At 34.2% G+C, this 20753-nt stretch overlaps 1 protein-coding gene across 1 annotated transcript; it reads right to left on the bottom strand.

Moving 5' to 3' along the window:
* Positions 1 to 1789: 1789 nt before the first annotated feature.
* On the bottom strand, positions 1790 to 9471 carry LOC133822618 (protein argonaute 1). The gene is made up of 22 exons (XM_062255013.1): positions 9293 to 9471; positions 7969 to 8696; positions 7675 to 7883; positions 7405 to 7554; positions 7180 to 7313; positions 6942 to 7051; positions 6640 to 6746; positions 6379 to 6517; positions 6180 to 6296; positions 5404 to 5511; positions 5194 to 5265; positions 4747 to 4869; positions 4497 to 4662; positions 4114 to 4373; positions 3867 to 4009; positions 3559 to 3621; positions 3411 to 3474; positions 3163 to 3298; positions 3001 to 3074; positions 2800 to 2894; positions 2674 to 2705; positions 1790 to 2561 (listed from the first exon to the last, which is right to left on the bottom strand). Exons 2-22 carry the CDS (start codon positions 8686 to 8688, stop codon positions 2338 to 2340), a joined length of 3246 nt encoding a protein of 1081 aa, XP_062110997.1. The 5' UTR covers positions 8689 to 8696; positions 9293 to 9471; the 3' UTR covers positions 1790 to 2337.
* Positions 9472 to 20753: the final 11282 nt, after the last annotated feature.

The following is a 20753-nucleotide window of genomic DNA, read 5'->3' as shown; positions in this document are numbered from 1 at the left end:
CGAGAAAGAATAATCCATGGCTCCATGCCATGGTATCGATTATTAAAATTGATCCATATATCAATCTACAATTATAAATAGAGTTTGTCCTCCAAAAATTTCATTTGATTAGTAGTTTTTTTTTTTTTTTTTGATAGTCAAATCAATTGTTTAGAAGAAGAGGGAATAAGATAAAAATAAAAAAAGGAATCGTTGGCACATTGTTAGATATAAACTAAGATGAGAATCAATATAATATAGTATTGTTGCACGTATGAGTTATATACTTGATATGTGACCAAGAACCCTCCCTACTTACGGTGTGAACTTTTTAGAGTGGAAAGTCACCTCAACACGACCGAAGTTGTAGATAGAGAAAACATATTGGTTTTCGAATTCAAGGTTTCGAGGGGCAACATTTACAGAGTAGAGTGCAGAGTACAGATCCTCTTTTTCAAGAAATATTTATAGGATTGATAATTGGTGTCCACTGTCCAAGTGCAAGTGTTTTTAAACCAAAACGGCACAAAACTACAGGGTAATACCAAAATTATCCAAGGGATCTTCATGATTGATTTGACGTAAGTTACTGTATTGTGTAAGTATAACCATTTTCGAAATCTGCAAAATGTAACCTGACCTGCACCTCTGCTCTGGCTTCCAATTTTTACTAGTTTTAGCCAAAATAATCGAATTTTGAGCCCTTGAAGCGAATGGCTTAGATAAAATTTTGAAATAATATATGCCATTTATTTTAATTAAAATAATAAGATACTCAGGTAAACAAGAGTATTTGTACACTTTACCCTAAATTTTACAGATCTAAACCGTCCAAAAAAAAAAAAACAAACTAACATCGCTTTAGGATGGGACCTACTTATTTGTTCTGGCATGCACGTGTGTTTATAATTCAACATAAACTCCTAGACTTAGAGCAGTCACACATAGATCTTTAAATTTTTGAAGAACTGGTCAAAAAAACAGCTCTATTGGATAATGTATTATACATAAATGTTTTAATTCTCCTCCAAGTACTACACTACATTTATAACATCCTATGCATACTCTAAACTATTTTTTATTAATTTCTCATACTCTCTCTTTCTGTCTCCTTCAAGCTCCACTTCTATTTTTTTTATTTGAACAAATTTCTTTAATTATTTTATATTAATTGAAAAATTAGTTATGATTAATTTATTTAAATTGTAATTATTATTTTTCTTCTTTTTTTTGTATATATATTTTTTTTTTCTGCCATATATTTTTGTGTAAAAAATCTATTAATATCTTTAGTTATCATAGTTAGATAAATATTTAAAATAAATATTAATGTAAACATTAAAATATATAATAATATTATTATTAGTCAAGATAAATATTTGAAATCAATAAAAAATAAAATATTTAAATGTTTAAGGAAAATATATTTTAGTTTATTTTATAAATTTGGATTAATTAAAAATAAAATATCATTATATTTGACATTATGCATAGATAAATATTGCAAGTATTAAAATATTATAAATTTGCAAGATATAGAGATATTAAAAGTGAGAATATTCAAAATAAATAAAATTATAAAAATAATAATATTTAAATAATATAGAGAAAAAAAATAGAGATGTTAATGTATGGTGTAATGTAAAATTTAAAAATAAAATATAAAATGCAGTGTTTTTTGTAAGGAATTTTAAAAAATAGAATGAAGCATTCATTATGAGTGCTCTTAGCTCAAGAATTACAATTGAACAAACGGACAACAACCAGTAGTGTTTAAATTAGTGTTTACTTGACAACTTTGAATGTCATCTCCCCTCAAAAAAGATATCTTTGAATGTCATTGATGTCTGCTGCTGCAAAAATAATAATGTAATGACCGACCAATAAACAAAGAAAAGACACGAGAACCAGACAATCCCGATGATAAAGAAACTAGAATCTTCTTTTGGGCAAAACCTCAAAGAACTCTACTTTCACCAAGCAATATTCTTTTAAATAAAGGGAAAAAAGAAAAAAAAAAAACCTCGAAACTGCACAATATAACACGTGTCCAAACAAGAAAGCCCTTGCAACAATATTTCAAAGGGGGCCTCAACCTGAATAACACACGTACGACCTTTGGTGGACCACCAATTTTGAATCCAAACTTTTCTAGTTTTGACCAAACGTTAAAGTCTTGTAGAATAGCTAAAACTCAGTTTAACATCCGTACATAACAAGTGCAGAGCGAGACTCTTCCCTCTTAACAGTAGAGTAGTGGCAACTTTTTGTCTTTAAAAGCAGATATCTCAAATATAACTTTGCTAAAGGAACTAAATGTAGGTTGGGATAGAACAAAGATAAAAACATATAGAAGCATCAACAGTAAAACATAACCCTCTTGACATTGTCCTTGAGGGCAGGCAAGGGTCTCACTGCAGCATTTACGCCGGGGGCTCTTGTGCTACGTCCGCCAGCACCTGGACCCATTCCTCCACGGCCAGCAGCAGCACCACTGGTCATTGAACCACTGTCTGATGTCTCTGGCTCCATGTAGAACCGAGCTCGGAAAGCAGCAAGATGGGCATAGTATGCAGGAGGAACTGCAAAACAAAGGAAACAAACCAATCAACTAAGGCATATTCAGACGTATAGGACCAAGTAATAACATTCTACAGTAAACTTGAATGTCAGACAGCGAGAGAGATGGAGCACCTATTGAAACAGATCTGGTGCATCTTGCGTACCTGCAAAGGTTGAAAATAAATATAAGCTAAAGCCACTTCAATGAATGTGCATAACTACGAAAATTCAAGATGAAAGTAATGACATAATACGTACGTGTAGCAAAGATTATTTGTTAAAGATTGCAACCCATCAGCAGTGAACTTGTTCTCATCCCACAGTACATGATAATGTGCAGGCCGGCTAGTACCCTGTTTCACATATGTCCACTATGCTTAACAACAGGTATCCCACAAAAACAAAGACACTAAACATACACAAGAAATCAAACTTCAGAATTGCAAAAAGATAACTTGCCTGTATTCCAGCATGGCTGCAGAGATAGAAATCAAACTCAGTTGGATGACAGATCTTGGAGTCCACAACCGTACCTGTTCATTGGTATACAAGGTGTGAATAACATGTAAACAGTTCACAATATATACCATATACATGTAACATTGTAATAAAATGGAGTACCTGGCAATATATTTCCACTTTTATCAACAGCATTACGGTCAGAATGATTGTTGGCAAACAGCCTAGTATGATGACGCTTCTGAACAACAACAAATGTCACTGGAGGCTGGTAGTTTGGTTCCAGTGAAGCGCAAGCCTGAAATCAATGGGAAAAGCAAGTCCATATCAAATTAATATTTTTGGCTAATTAGTTCCAAATAAAATAAGATTAAAAAAAACTTCACAATTCTGCACTACTGTATATTTACCCTGCGAATGGCATCAAGTTCATAAAGTAAAACTTGATAGAACTGACCCTCGCTGACACCATCCCTGCAACATCATACAACATTATTTAAAGAGCACAAACCGAGTGCAAAAAGACAAAACGAGGTTATTAACATAATGAAACCATACCTGTAGAATATAATGCGTTGAGGCTTTTGTCCAGTTGCCCTACGGAACGAAATGAGCAGCTCCCTACAGTCAAAGAAGAAGAGGAATAAGCAATTCAATCTTCATCCTCACGAATAGTATTACCCAAGCACAAAGAATATATATAACTATACACGTCCCTTAAACTACATGCTATATATATATATGTATGTAAATACAGGCAAGTGCGCTGCAAAAAATGCATCATTTTCTGTAAAGAACGGTGTTAGGAGGCGTGTAAAAATAGTAGTAGCATTAGATCAGAAAGGAGAAGAGAGAAAGATTGATACTTGATCATGCCGCCCGTAACTGTCCCCCTGACAGGATCCTGCCATGTTTTAAACAGATCTTGGATGAGCTCTTGTCGATGGGCTTGAGCACAGACCAAACCAGCATACTTTGTAACTTCAGGCCAATCTTGAGAAGCCACAACCTTTAATTTGAAGACAAAATTCAAAGTATTTCAGATAACAACCTGTCAAAAAAGAAAAAGAAAGGAAGACTACAAAATAACACAGAAATGTTTTTATAACATACAGCTGCAATAGAAGGGCTTGAATCCTCCCCAGGATGAGGATGAGTAACATCAGCACCAAAAATTATAGTGGGGCGGTCGCTGACTAGAGGAATACGCCTTGATATGGCATCAACCAAAACAGTATTCCTTCCTCCAACCTTGACGTTTATTTTCAAGGCCACATTTGCCAGATACTGCTTACTCATCCTGAAGACATGCTTCGTCAAACAGCACTGGGATACAAGGCCAAGATCTGTCTCACAAATTCGTTTCAAATCACCTGCAAAGGAAAGCTCGACACTAAATAAATGTATGTTCAAAAAGAAGCATGACACTACTAAATAAATATACATGTTCAACAAAACATGATACAAAACAGATAAACTGACTTCAACTTCCGTACCATATAACGAGCCATTATTATCTGGTAAAATAACAATAAGCAGATCCAGCTCCTTTCCCTGGGGTTGAAGTCGACTCATAGCATCATGGTAGCGAGTTTTCAGAACCTTTTCAACCTGATCAGGACGACCATTAACAGGTGGTAGTACTGGCTCTGGATTAAATGCCTGCAAAATGAAACAAAAAGATCAACATATAGAACACAAAAAAGTAAAGTTCAAAATGAATTTAGAAGCACACAGATCTTGTACCATGCCAGAAATATAACACATCTGAGCAAGTTCATAACAGAAACCCCTAGCGACAGCTTCTTGAACATTTCGAGAAAAGTTTATGCACATCCAACTGTTCACTGTGCCACCATTGACCATTTTCTGCAACAAGTAATTAAGTCGAATAACCAAAATTAATAAGAAGTCGAGAGTTAATGTTCTACCTGAAATGCAACAGAAACAATAAATCCTTGTGATGATGCTAGAATAAATGGCAAGCAAATTCCTCTGCTATTTATTTTATGTAAACCACATTTCCACCATATCCCTACTTATTACACCATTTGAAATTTTGGTATTACAATACACTAGTGCAGTTGCTCCATCACACGGTAAGTTTCCAGCATATGGGTTACAGAGCGAGTATTTAGATGGCAAGTTCAACTTGAGGTAGAAATAAATCAACGAATTCAATAAAAAGACTACCTTGTTCATCATATTCCATTGTCCAACTTGAGGTAGGCAATCCTTTTCTCTACCTGTATCATGATATTTAAGCTGGCACAGCACACAAACAATCAAAAGTCATTTTACCATCCACAATTTTAAAGCGCAAAAATACAATAAAATAAGTAAGCAAAACTAGAAATGAATAAATACTTGTACATATAATATATACACATTTGGATAACATACCCAGGGAGCAGGTAGAATACGAGCTTCAACCTGAGCAAGCCTCTCACTGATTTTGATCCCAAACTCCCTAGCATATGGATCATTATGATAAGCATTGTGTTCAACAGTCTGCACAGCAATTCATAAACTTCAGCCCATAACAACAAAGGAAGTCCATAATTGTAGAATATAATTATCATAGGAACTTAACTTTAGGGATGATCAAAGAATACAATCCAACATAGGAAACAATGTTGGTTCATAATTAAATTTCGCACACACCAAAATATGGGAATAAACTTTGAAAGAGAAGCATTTAGATTTATATAATATGAGGATATATATTGCACCAGTTAGAAATGAAAGATTGTATCAGTCAGTAAAGAACTATGTTGCATATTTAAATGAATGATGAATACAAGGATCAATAGGAAAGACAAAAAAACCTGTCAGTACAAGAACTGAAAAAAAATATAAAATTACAAAGCCAAAACTAGTAAATATTCTATTACATATTTGTTTAAAAGAGTCGTACAAGTAAGATAAGAAAATTTTAACTAATTAAAGCTTATCATATAAAACAATTATCCCTTGAGTGAGGCATGGAAAAATCGCTCATCAAAAGGCAAAGCTAGTAAAATAATAAAAGATTTATTAAAACAACATAAAGTAGAAAACAAATACAGCATAACGTAACCAATGCAACAGAGAAATACATATGCTATAACAAAAACATAAGACCAAAAATGTATCAAATAAAAAGATTAAAGGTATTCCACGAGTCAATGACCACTAACCTGCAAAATATCTTTCTCCCTATCATAGGGACGCTGACAGGTAACCTTCAGCAAAGCAGTAATCTGCTTCTCATTCAACCTCTTAGAGTATCTCTGACCCTCCACAATTTTACAAACCTGTATCCAACAACTGTCTATTAGCATAATGTCCATATACCCACACATGACTACCCGTGAAATGCTAGATCAAGTTGTTTACCTCCATGGGTAAATAATTAGGTCTCTGCTGGTTCCCTACTTGTAGGCAAGGCCATTGAGTATGCTGAATAACAAACCCATAAGTTTCATAGAAGTACTCAACAACAGATTTCATAGTGCCTCTGTCATCCACTGGAAAACTGAAAATTCAAAAGATGAAGTAAGATTAATAAGATTATTTTTTGAGCATCATAGCATAAACACAACAGAACATTCAAAATGTACAGATTACAATAGACAAAAATAATTATATATTACTCACGTCAACTCTCCTGTTGCTTGTGATGTCAAGCCAGAAATACGATACTTTCTACGCATATTCCCACGATGAGTAACTTCAACCTTGACTCCACGCAAAGCTTTTTTAATCTGTTTACACTCGAGGAAAACAAATATTTTAGACTTTTGTTATTGTATAAATCAAAATAAATAAACTTCACCGAGGACCCCACAAAAACTTTGATCAATGCAAAACAAAGGATCTGGGATGTAAAAAAACTTAAGAGAGACTAGGAAAACGAAAGTGCCAATACTACAAGGACCAAGACATGATGAGTATCTAACCTTTACACGATCAGAATCAGACAGTGGTCGGGCAGAAACATCCCGATTAAGAAGCTGAGTTACAAAATCGATTACAGGTAATGGCTCAATGAATGCAGTGGAGGACATGTCTGGATATTGACAAAATAACAAATAAAGATGTAAGGAAGTATAGCAAGACCTTGATACACATGTATGTATCCGTTAAATACTTCTCAAATAACTGAGAAATTATATACAAGAAAAAATGGATCATTACCAATATTAAGAGATAGCCCCATCTGAGTTGGGCGAATACTCTGATAGAAACCACGCCAACTTTCCAAACCCTCCCCAAGTGGCTGTCTTCTACCAAGATCGGGGGAATAAAATGATCGACCCACAGGACAATACCTACAATGCAGCAGAACAATAGTTCACAAAGATCTAAGAAATATCCATGCTGGTGAAAACAAGATTTACCAATAAGTATTTGTTGGCATACCTAGTAGTAGGCAACTCACGCAGAACAATATCAAGGACTTGAAGTGCTTCCTGTGGTGCATCAGCTTGTCTTCCCTGCAAAAAGAGTCCTAAATGGTGCAGGTCAGCGCGTGCAGCCAATTTAATAACAACTCTAAACTCCCTCTCCCTCCTGCATGAAAAGAATAATGATTAAATATATGAAGCATCCTCATGCGTCAAAACAAATGATAAGAAATGTATTATGCATTAGAAATAAGTAATTTCAGGACAAAGAAACAATGCTGTCTACCTTTGCCCGCCTGTGCCATCATCCTCATCAATAAGAGTTATTTTGAAATCCTTAGAAATGAAAGGAAGCGGTCCAGCAGTATATAGACTCTTCCGACCATCATAGGCAGGGAGACGCCTTCCAAGATGAGATTCCTTGTACAATTTTACCAACTGTTCCATAACAGCTCGATTGACACCACGTGAAGTAACCTCAGGTGTAATTGTGACCTAACATACGTCAAAACAGGTATGACCAACATCAACTTTAATATAATAAACAAATAAAGACAAAACAAAGAGCAGGAGAACTCACGTCATACTGATGCAAATCCTTATCTGGGAGTTCCGCAAAAAAGTGATTTGCCTTAACAATGCATCTGATGCCAGTGCTACCCTTGCCTGGCCGAAGAGGAAACCTCATTGACTTGCTTGAGGGTGGCGCAGCTTGTATTTCCTGGCCAGTAGGAGCATCTTGCTGTAAGTCGATCTGCTCAATCTGCTGAGCCAATTGTGAAGGCTCGGGTGGCAAAGAAGAAGAACTAGCCTCGGATGGAAGAGGCTGATGGACCCCAGCTCGATATTGAGGTGGGGTTGCTTGGTGCAGCTCGGAATCTTGTGACCTGGACGGTCCACCTGTAGGTCCTCCCCCACGGTTACCGCCCATACCACCAGGGCCACGTCCACCCCCATACCCTCCACGACCACCCTGATGGGGTGGCCCGCCCCTTCCCCTTCCTTGATACTCAGGAGGCCCACCATACTGCTGCTGTTGAGGCTGTCCACGACCGCGACCACCGCCCCCGCCACCACCACCACCACCACCACCATAGCCTCCTCGGCCACCTTGTGGGGCCCAACCCCTACCACCTTGGTGCCCTCCACCACCACCACCACCACCATGTTGCATTTGACCACCACCCCTTTCAGCAGGGCGTTGGGAACCACGACCACCAGCACTACTACCACCACCAGATTCCTGAGATTCAGAGCCCTCGCCCCCACCAGGATGATCAGTTCTCCTCTTTCTTACCATTGTGATGACTGCACGCCCAAAAAAACTTAAAGTAAACGGAAAACCCTAATGGCACAGGAAAGTTGGAAAAAACACACACACACAAAGAAAAGCCTCTGCCTAAGCCAGTGAACCAGCAAAAAAGAAAACGGAGGGAAAAAAAAAAAAGAGGAAAAGTATAAGCACACTCCATTGCCATCATCCGTACAAAATAATCAATAACTAAAAGGAAAAAAAATAAAGATAGAGAAAAAAAAAACCCAAAACACAAGAAAACCTAGAAAGAAATGCAACAGCTTTCTCAGTAACTAAACAGCACACATAAAATGAGCCTCTTAAAGAAATGCACAAGATCTAGCGATCTACGAAAACCAAAACCGCGAGAAGCACAAAAACAAAACCAAGAACACACGCATAACCAAAGAAAAAAAACTCGAAAGCACAACCAAGATCAGACAGAATTAACAGCAATCATGGCCAGAAACAGCAGATCCAGGCAGAGCAATCACAGTCAACATCTCCACAAACAAGCGATAATCGCAATGAGGGAACAAGAAAATGAACAAAAACAAGAACCAACAAGAAACCCTAAAAACGACAAAATGAAAAAACATGGAGTACCAACCTCAGAAAACCTCTATCGGAATACCGCCGGAAACCGTACAACCACCGCTGGTCCACTCCCTGTTTTTTTCTGGGAGGGCTTGAGAGGAGAGAGGAGAGAGTCAGTTGAGGAGAAGAGGTGAGGGAATTGTAAACGAAATAAAATTAATAAATATAATTTTCAATCTTTGGGAAACCCCATCAATGTCATCTATAATCTGCTTATATATACAAGGAAAAAGGTAGGTCTTCGAGAATGACAACTCTGTCCCTATTCTCTCTCTCTTCTTTCTCTCTCTACTCGTACTACCCACTTACCTGTGTTGCTTTGCTCCTACTTTCTTTTTTTTCTTTTTTTTTTTATTTTCCTTAAAAAAAGTTAATTAATTAAAAATAGTTATATGGAGAGACGTTAATTAAAAGAGCGTAAGTTATTTTTTAATTTTGATGTCATTTAATATTTTTCCCTAAATAAAAATTTGATTATGAAGCAAGGCAAAAATGCTTAAAATAGTACGATGATGAAGTTTTCTTTTTTTTTTTCTTTTTTAAAATATTTTGTTTTTATTTTTTATTTTTTATTTCTTTGCTTGGACTCATCCCTCTCACCCACGGAGTGTTGTTGACTGGGTCCCACAAGTCGCTATCCTATTAGGGTTCCAGCGTGGACAGTGACGTGGCATTCGTACGGGAGTTTATATTGAGGAGTGGGCTAAATATGATTTTGTTTTAGTGCTGCTTTGGTAAGGCATTATATGTAATTTTAATTTAATGTAAATGCTTTTACTTTTTTTTAATTGGAAAATACATTAATAACACTATTTATTGATGCAAAACACTACCAAGTGATGTCATAATTCTTTTTCACAAAAATTGAAAAAAAAAAATAAGAAAACAAAAATATATTTATTAGTCCATTTTAAAAATTAAAAAAAATACTATATACAATTACATGTCAATATCAATATCTGTGTTTGTAGGATATAATTATTAGACCTTTCAGAATTGAATTATTTTATATGGTTTCATTAATTTAATTTGGTGAAAATATGGGACCCAATGGATTTTTTTGTGATAGTAGCTAGAATTCACATGTCAACTTATTAGAATGGTTAAATACTTATTTTGTACTGAATGATTTATCCATATCTTATGTTTTTAATAACACTTATTTGGAATTCTATAATTTACAAATTTAATTATTAATTATATATAACTGAAAGTAATTTTATCATATTGATAAAAAATTTATTGTTCAAATTTAAGTTTAAGATTTCAAATACATTCAATTCTAAATTATAGATTATCAAATTAATATTATTGAAAAATTATTATATTCAAAAAATTCATTTATGACAAATGTAAATATAGAAAATCATATTGTTTTTTTCACCCAATCAAATCTCATTACCATTATTATTAATTTCCTTTGTAAAAATAATGCAAGTTATTGACTGGATTTTTATAACTTTGTGATTATAAATAAAAGGGATTCCTACCAAATATATCTAAAATTTATATTCCATACATTCCTTTTGAAATTCTCAAAATTTCAAACAATAAATATCTCAACTACCAAGAGAATTAGATTAATTTTGTCACCCTTACACTTGCTATATTTTTTGTAGTAGTTTACTTTTAATATTTTACCATCAAGTAACATCAAAAGCTATACTCTCATTAATACATATATTGAATGGTATCTTTTATTTATAGCAAATTATTTATGATGACAAAATTAATGAAAAGTTATTCAATTTAAAAGGACAAAAATATTGTAATTAATATAATTATAAATTTTCTTGGTGATGCATATGGCACAACAATAATACATGCAAAAAATTAAGATAATTAGCATGCCATCATCTTTAATTATTAAAATTATAATTATAATAATAAATGCAAAAAATTACGATATTGGTACTGGTGCCAAACGTGTATGATAGTTTATAATTACTTTAATTTATAAATACTAATTAATTTAGTAACTTCATTATCGTGGTTAGTTATTATAACAAATTATTAACGAGTGTCGTTTTCCTCCACCACAATAATGCTTAATATTTATAATGGCATTCCACTTTTTTATGTAGGATAACGATATTGGGTGGTTTGAATTTGAATTTTACACTTCAACATAAAAAATGTACATAGTTTTGTTTCTATAAGTTCCATAATTTAACTGGCATTTTTTGTGTCAATTAATTGTAATTTTTTTAATGGTTAGAGTATCAATTTATGTTAATTAGTTGGTTTTTATTTAATTAGTTAGCTTTATTGTTAGTTTGATTATATTGACTTTAAATTAACTTGGATTTGATTTGGAGATCTTGTAAGTTATTTTGACTGAGGTGAAGGCTTTTCACCATATCTGCAAATGTTCTCGTCATGGCAATGGCAAATCCAAGTCAACCAATATGTCTATTTAATATATAAATCGTCATGAACTAATTAGAAGCTAATTCGAATTGATTGAGTTGAGACGTAGATCAATTGTGAACATATTCATAAATGAATTGATCGGTTGTTTTTCTTACAAAAATTCTATTTTTCTTTTTTAAAAAATCTTCCAATTTAAATATGTATTTTTTGTGGGGTTTAATTATGTATTTTCATTATCATTTATAATCAATTTTTTATTGTAGAATCTTCATAAATGGTAATTAGAATTAGTATTATGTTAACACTTTGAAGATATTATTGTTGTGTTCATGTTATGTTACTATCTAAGTACTCTAATTATTGGTTTTGAGATACTAATTTTAAATTTGAATAGTTGTATTGTAAACTTAATATTTCAAAGAACTAATGTGGTAATTATAAAGACTTAATTTAATACTGTTACTAAATAGTGTTTAGTTTTTTGTATGATTTTTTTTTTATGTTTTTTTACTTATTTGTTAATTTTTTTAATATTAAAATTTAGGTTTAAAGATAAAATAATTGATTCATTACAATTACAAATCCAATTATAATTAGATTTTAAGGTCAATTTTTATTGGATTAGATTGGATGGTGATTTCCAATATCCAATCTTTAATTAGATTCAATTCGCTAGGAGTTAAAATAATAGATTGGATTACATAAGCACATCTATCTTATATTGTTTTGCAATATTTACTGTAAGAATTTGTTCTCTTGTATTCTTATAAAAAAATGTGTAAATACTTTTTTAGAGTGTGTTGGTAAGAAATAATATTTCATAAAAGTATTTAAGCATAAGTGTTGAAGGGATTATAAGACACCACGTGATTGATGTGGTGATGGCCCATAGTTTTGTAACTATGTGATTGTAGGAAAAACATACACAAAATCTTGCTTATTATGTCATTTCCAATTTAGTCAAACATAAATATAAATTCTATAACATATATAAATTATAAACAGAAATAAAAGTAAATTATAGAAGTACCTCTATAGTAATAATGTTGGCACCAGTATATTTTATTACTACGTGGAAGTTATAACTTAATAGAATTATATCTATAAAATACTAAAAATATACACATTTAAATCTAAAATAAATAAATCAAATTCAATATATAAACATTGATAAATGAAAATGACATAAATGTATATGACTAAATGAACTATTCTAATATAGTGTAACTCCTTATGGAAGTTTTATTGCACTTACTTATGTGCAGCAAAATTAATGAGATTTCACTCTTTCAGTTCTCTATACTTTTGTCATTTTAGGAATTTTCAATAACTGAAACACGAACGCAACCACAATCTTCATCATCAATCTTTGATCAAGTCTAACTAGGTTTAACTAGTGTGAACAATTTTCTCAACAATCAAGCCTGACTAGGCCTAACTAGTGTCTAGTGTGGTCAACACGTGAGATGGAGAATGGCTAGAAGAGTGTAATCTATTGTTTTTTTTAACTGACCACTTACCAAAAAGTGTCTCTTGAAAACCTTAGCTATAACTGTAATGACCCAACTATTTCTAAGACATTGGACCATTAGAGCTGTTGACCCTGATTTTGGCCAACTGACACGAAGTCAAAATATGCTTGACGTGGAAAAATACGTTGAAATAAATGTGATGACGAAAACAATAAGAACACAAGAGTTTATAGTGATTCGGCCCCAAAATCTGGTAACAACCTACATCCACTTGAGTTGTTATTGAAATGAGGTTCAAAGGGGTGATCAAAGAACTAGGGTCCAATGAGTTTCACTGACCTTTCAATAAGAAAATACAAATATTCTAGTGGAATCTTTCTCTAATCTCAAAAGATCTTCTAGCCCAGAAGAAAAGAGGTCCTCTCCCCTGAGCTCTCTTCTTCTATTTATAAGCTCAGGGAAGATTTACATTAATTCGTTACAGATATTATTTCCTAAATAATCGGATACTCAGGAAATCATGGGAGATAATTTCGGATTCCATCATAACTGCCTAAGATTTCCTCCGTGTATAGCGTGCGTACGACCAGGTTGGTCGTAGGAAGAAGTTTATCGTGTGACAGTAGGTGTCTTCCTGGTCGATAGTCGGGCATGGGTTCCGCCAGATGTCAGTCACGTGTATTTAATGCCTGCCATGTCATTCACCTCTGATTTTTAGGATTACAAGAGCTACTATACATAGCTACTATTTTGGAAAAGATACATAAGAAATAATATAACTTTATTAAATCTCAAAATATTGTATCAACTACATAATAATAGAAAATATGGCATGGGTACCCATTGTTTAAAACATAAAACATAATTTTAAACTAAAGAAAATTGTTTACAAAACTAAATGCGGAAAAAAAACATGATTTAAAAGACTAAAAATAAATAACTTCATCATCGATCGACACTCAGTCCACACATTCCATCCATCCTCAACACACAAGCCAAGCTACCAAGAATCCTTCCGCCTTCCATATTCATTTTCCTATATCACACTAAAAATAAAGGAATGAGTCTAATGCCCAGCAAGGAAAACCTACTAAAAACATACATCATATATCATAAGCATAAAACTACATCATAAACATAAACTATAAAAACATATACCATATATCATAAGCATACACTATAAAACATATGGCTATAAAAACATATACCATATAGGACTACAATATTAATGGTCATTAACTCATTAACATGGCATGTGATAAACCATCTAGGTCCTCTGTCTAATATCTGAGGTAGGTTAAATCACATGGTAGTATATAATAACCCATCTAGGTCTCCTGTCTAATATCTGAGGTAGGGTAAACCATAACTCTAAACCATGAAAATGATAAACTAATCTTGGGGCTTGCTATCTAAGCAAGTCATATGCCCAAGCGACTAAAAACATAATCTTGGGGCTTGTTATCTAAACAAGTCATATGCCCAAGGACTACAAAACATATCATACATATACTTATTATAGCATAAACATATCATAACATAAACTTATCATAACATAAACATAGCATAACATATCATACAAACATACAAGATCTATCCTATTTTCCTTACCAAAATACCGGGATGATGAGAACAAGGTCAGGATTTTGGAACACTCCTAAAAACCATTAATAGAGAGGTGAGTTTTCTAAAAGAGAGAGATGAAGAGGAATGAACTAAACCATCAAGAAGATACTTACCAACAAGAAATCTCAAGTTCGAAGAACTTAGATGCCTAACCAAGAATAGAGAAGATTGGGTTAGGAATTGAGTAGACAAAAACTATAAGAACTAGTGAAACAATACTAAAAAGGAACTAAGAATAGGAATACCTTTGAAATTGCTATGACCGAACTACACCTCGAAACCGAAATACACTCTATGAACCTTACTTCCTAAGTGTCTAATAAGCTTAGAATGACAAAGCTTATAACCTTAACCCAAGTGTTTATCACTCTATAGTCTCACTAGCACCTAGAAGGCTCTGATCATTGCTTGAAGAATAAATGAAAAGGCTTGGTGCTAGGTCCTATTTATAGAGTTCTAGGAATAAAAATCTTCTTTTTGGCTTTGAATAAAAATAATGAATTTAATTGAAAATATTTGAATATTCTTCAGCCAAAGGCTTAAGACTTGGTCAACAAAGCTTGATTTTTGAAAAAAAAAAAAATAATCAAAACAAATAGAATCCTAACTTCTAACTTCCTAAATCTCGTAACTCTAAACTAACCTACAGTAAAATCAACATATCTGGAGTTGTAGGACTCCGATTTAGAATATATTTATACCGTTAGAAAGCTAATTAAATTATCTACAACGTTTTCGAAATACTATTTTTCGAAATTCATAACATAACTGGGTCAAAAATAGGTAAGAAGTTACAGTACCCTAAAGTTACGAAAAAAAATCTATTTAATTATCTAAATAACAACCTAATCCACAAATAAATAAAATTGTGATAAATATTATGCTCCTAACATATTCTGGTGAAGAGTAAGTTTTATATTTCCCTTATTTTATCATTTAAATAATAATTCCTTAATAATAATGCATATGACAAGTGTCATAATCCTATTGGCTCTATCTAAACCTTAGGAATAACTATGCTCATGACAAGTGTCATATTCTTATTGGCTCTATCTAAACCTTAGCTTATAATAATCATCATATTAATAACCAGCAATATTAATCAAACCTTATGTTATAATTAATATTCTTAAACTATAGGTTAAACTTATAAAATCCATAACTGTTGCTAGGAGTTTCCAACTAAATCACGGCTTGAACCAAAATCCACAGTAATAAACAATACTATAACTACTATTAGCTATTACTATTACTACTACTATCTAACTAGCTAAGTAAAGTTCCTGGACTCTACAATAACATTCTATTTATAGATACGATTTTTTTAATTAAATTAATTATAAAATAAAATATAAATAAAGTCCATCACGACTCACCCACACCATGTGGGTTAGGCTCATAATGTGTGTATTAAATTTAGGTCAAATGGACTCAAATGCAAGACCATTTATTTATCTATTTTATAATTAAATACTTATTCAAATTTATTATTTATAATTTGAACATTGATTTAATAGTATTTATTAATATCAACACCAATATTTCATTATTAATAGGGTAAGGGAAATTTCAGTTTCTATGCATCATATTGAGTGCTAATTAAAAAATATGATAGACATATTAAGTATTTCAAGATAATGTCATTTTTTGGCACTCTACCCAAAATACCCACATCTCTTCCCTCTTCTCACTTATCTCTCTTTCGGTTCACTCTCTCTCACCTCGCGGCACCACCAACACCACCACCACACTAAATACTGCATTTCAAACAGATCTGAACATGGTTTTGGGGTTTTTTTTGCGATTTTTTTTAAGATCTAAAACTCTAAAATTTGCAAAAAATTGACCTTGCTCGATGGTACTTGATGCCAACTTGATGGGTCCTTCAAAATTAAGATTTTCATGAAGAAAAAAAAAGATTTTGCTCGATGGTGCTCGATGCGATTCTTGCAAAAGACATAATTTTTTACTCGGGTGTCCGTTTGGGGTGACTTTTTTTATTTTGGGTATGTTTTCAAGATATACACGTTTTACATGCTCATATGCACATTTGTGAAGTGTAACACTTGAATAAAAAAAAATACAAAAATGCAAACATACCTCATGTTTAAGACATGTTTTTGTATGTTTTCAAGTTTTAAAATTCACAAATGTGCATATGAGCATGTCAAACATGTAGATCTTGAAAAACACACGAAATTAAAAAAATCACCTCAAACGGACACCCGAGTGAAAAATTATGTCTTTTCCAAGAATTGCCTCAACCTATCGAGCTGGCATCGAGCAGCATCGAGCAAAGTCATTTTTCATGAAAATCTTGATTTTGAAGGCCCCATCGAGCTGGCATCGAGCACCATCGAACCACCATCGATCAAGGTCGATTTTCTGCATATTTTAAAAAAATTAGATCTGAAAAAAATTGAAAAAAAAACCCAAAAAATGATGCCCATATATGTTCGAAATGCAGTATTTAGTTTGGTGGTGGTGTTGGTGGTGCCGTGAGGTGAGAGAGAGTGAACCAAGAGAGAGAGAGGGAAGAGAGAAGTGAGAAGAGAGAAGAGGGAAGATATAAGAGCATTTTTGGTAGAGTGCAAAAAAGTAGCATTATTTTGAAATATTTAATATTCATATCATATATTTTAATTAACACCCAATATTAAGCATAGAATGTGAAATGTTCCTAGGGTAAATACTCATTATGTACTATGTGTTTTATCAAAATACACATTTGATATACTATGTTTATAATAATGATCATTTAATACCCTCTATTTGTAATTTGTACTAATTTGGTACCCTCCAGTGGAATCTAGTTAATGCAAATTTCAATTATGATCGAATTGCCCCTTTCAATGATTTGTTTGTTCTTCTTTTGTTTTTTTCTTTCTTTTAAAATGATTTGAAATTATTTTATGAATTTATAAAACAAAAAAAGTGTTTTGTAAATTAATCAATGAAAAAGTAATTGAAAATAAATAAATAAATTTAAAATAAAAATATTTGATAAAACTATTTTAATTGGTTAAACAAACATAAATATTTTTAATTCCAAATATAGATTAAAAAAAACTAAAACAGTATTTTTAATTTAATTAAAGTAAACTAAAAACCTACTAATTTTATAAAGTTTCAATTAAAGTATTTTTTTAATTCAGTTTAAATTTTGGCTTTTAAGTTTATGGTGTTAATTTTACTTTTTGGGTGTAAGTTTAGGGTTAGATATATATATATATATGTTGATGCCGTTTTTCGTCAACAGATAAAAGAAGAGCACAAAAACAATGAATGACAATGGCCAAACGAAACAAACAAATCAAACACACGATTTTTTACGTGGTTCAGCAGTTAAATCTGCCTAGTCCACGAGTCTCTGTTATTAATCTTAAGATTATCTCTGAAAAATTCTTTAGCATGAATTCTCCAGAGTTTTCTCTCAAGAATCAGAATTTCGGTCATTTACAATGGTGCATGGCCTCTCTATTTATAGAGAAGGCTGCAGAATACTATCACACATATTTTGGGTAGTTACTCGTTTGTGAATAAAATAAATGGCGTTAAATGCCTTTAATCAGATATAAAAGGAAACGTCCCCTGAAGATCAGGGGGCGTATTAACTGACTAAATAATATCCCACAATTCTTGGGGATTTACATCAATAAATGAATATTACATCTCTTGTTTATAATACTTGTTGATATTCAAGGTGGCGATCGCGTATCTCTAAGGCTCTTGCCTCCCAGGTTTCCCATCATTGCCCGAGCTAATGACATCTCCCGAGCTCACGTGGCTTTCGAGATAGTACGTCGAGCTCAAGACCCCTGCTTCGAAGTCGTTCCTGAAGATGAGGGTGCTCTCAGAGCTACCTTTCGCGATCGAGGTCATTTCGAGGTCACCATACTCGAGCTCATGTATCGTACTTTGCAAGCTCGATATACAATCCTAGAACACTCTAAACCTCACGAGACCATTTATTGCGAGTTCAGCTTTCGAAGTCATATTTACTATGGCTCGAAATCTGGGTATAACATCTTGCCCCCTCAAAAGTATTTGTTCGAATCCTAAGAGAAGGAAACTTTTGAACTACTTTCTTTGGGAACCGCACCGTCATACACTTTCGAACATGGACACGCGTCAGCTAGGTATTGCTCACTTTAGGTACTTGAGTACCTTGGAAACACGCCCACGATCGTCCGTCTGACAACTTTTCGGTGCCTTCTTGTCATTGATCCCCATCCGTTCGATCTAGTGAGGATTTTATTCAACGCTCCTGATTAATTATGTTTTCCCACCTATATATACAAGACCCCGCTTCATCTTCTCCTTCACCTTTGTTCCTCGTAAGCAAGAGAAGAAGAAAAACATACCCAGAAACCTCTTGCCACAGTTTCTACTCTGTGCATGTTTTCTCGGCCAAAGAAACACAGGAATCCTGGTCTGTTCGAGTCAGTGAGTTCTTTCTTGCAACATCTTCTCCAATCGACGATTTCTCTGCAATCACCATCACTGTGTAAGTATGCCATTTTTGTTTTCAATTTTTTATCCATACTGTTCTTATTGTGTATGCTAGTTTACGTTCTTAGCATAATAAGATAGGGGGTTTCGTTTCGATAGGCTTTCAAGTTTCCTAGACTTCCCCTACTGGATTTCGCATCACTGGTTTATATCCAGTTTTAACGTTTGAGCGAAGTTTCAATTTTCTGGGTTTTGAAAATTTTAGGCCATGTTTCTTGTCTACTAAGTTTTCGGGTAAAAACCCTTGTCCTTGACAAATGCACGAAACCCAAGAATACCCTTTCTGGCTAACCGCCACCTTTCTTTCCCTTGAATCTCGGGATTTTCAAAAAATCTTCCACGCTCCTTCTCTTTCCCGTGGAACACACGCTCTTACTCTTTAGTAAGGGTCTCAATATTTAATTTCTTGTTCCTAAATCCCCGAGCTCATACCATCGAGCTCGTGATTCTTGCATGCATGGCCCTCACCATTTTTTCTTCCTCGTTAGATGTCACAGAATCTGGAAAGACGGTGGGGGTCATTGCGAGCCATCCCTTATGAGCCTAAATCTCCGAGCCCAGAATCGCTGTTCGCCCGGAATCAGCGTCGGATAAAAGAATACGAGCTTGCGCGTGAGCAAGAGGACATTCGAGCCCACTATCGCCGTCAGATAGACGAGGTCATTGAAAAGAAGAGAAGAGTTCTTCGGGAGGCCATCTATCCGGAGCCCAACCCAGGACCTAGGCCAATTCCCCTCGACCCTGCGTTAAAAGTCACGGTTGCATATCATCCAGGGGAACTCCAATTTTCTTTAATGGCGGAACCTTCGTCCTCGCAGCCTAGGAGAGAGATGTTCGAAGCCGAGCTCTACCAGAGCTCGGTTACCACCACCGACCAAATAACTGACATTTTGGCCCTCCATGGCCTTGGTTCGTTGGACACCCTGAAGTGTCGAGCTCCGGCTAGTCATGAACGGAGCTGTTTCGCCCCTGGGGGCCGCGATGTCAGTGTGAAATATGTGGCCTGGAGCCAGGAACATATAAGGGCAGGAGCTCTGCTGCCCTTGAAGTCCTTTTTCAGAGACTTCACTGATTTCGTTGGGTTGGCTCCATTCCAACTCAACACCAATTCGTACAGGGTGCTGTCTGCCCTGAGGTCCTTGTTCCACGAGCTGGGGTGGACAGGACCTTCACCCCAAGAGATTTTATATCTCTTTTTTTTGAAGAGTAACCCCTCCTGAGCTCGGGGAGGAGATGGTTTTTTTTATCTTTCGAGCTACCCCAAAGAGACGAAGATTTTTGAAGATCTTCCAAACCACCCTCCTAACTCCAAAAAGGCTTTTTTCTGGACAGACGGTCTGTCCCCGTCTCGACATTGTTCGTTCAGGCGGATTCTTAAGTACTCTTGTTACTTTTATTTTTTTGAGCTCGGAATTTTAGCCCTTAAGACCATACTTAGCTGAAATGTGTTTCGCCTTTCAGCTAATTTTCAGCGTCCCTCCCCCACCAAGG

The sequence above is a fragment of the Humulus lupulus genome, chromosome 3, assembly GCF_963169125.1.
Source record: "Humulus lupulus chromosome 3, drHumLupu1.1, whole genome shotgun sequence".
NCBI classification, from domain to species: domain Eukaryota; kingdom Viridiplantae; phylum Streptophyta; class Magnoliopsida; order Rosales; family Cannabaceae; genus Humulus; species Humulus lupulus.
This window is presented reverse-complemented; position numbering and strand designations above follow the sequence as displayed.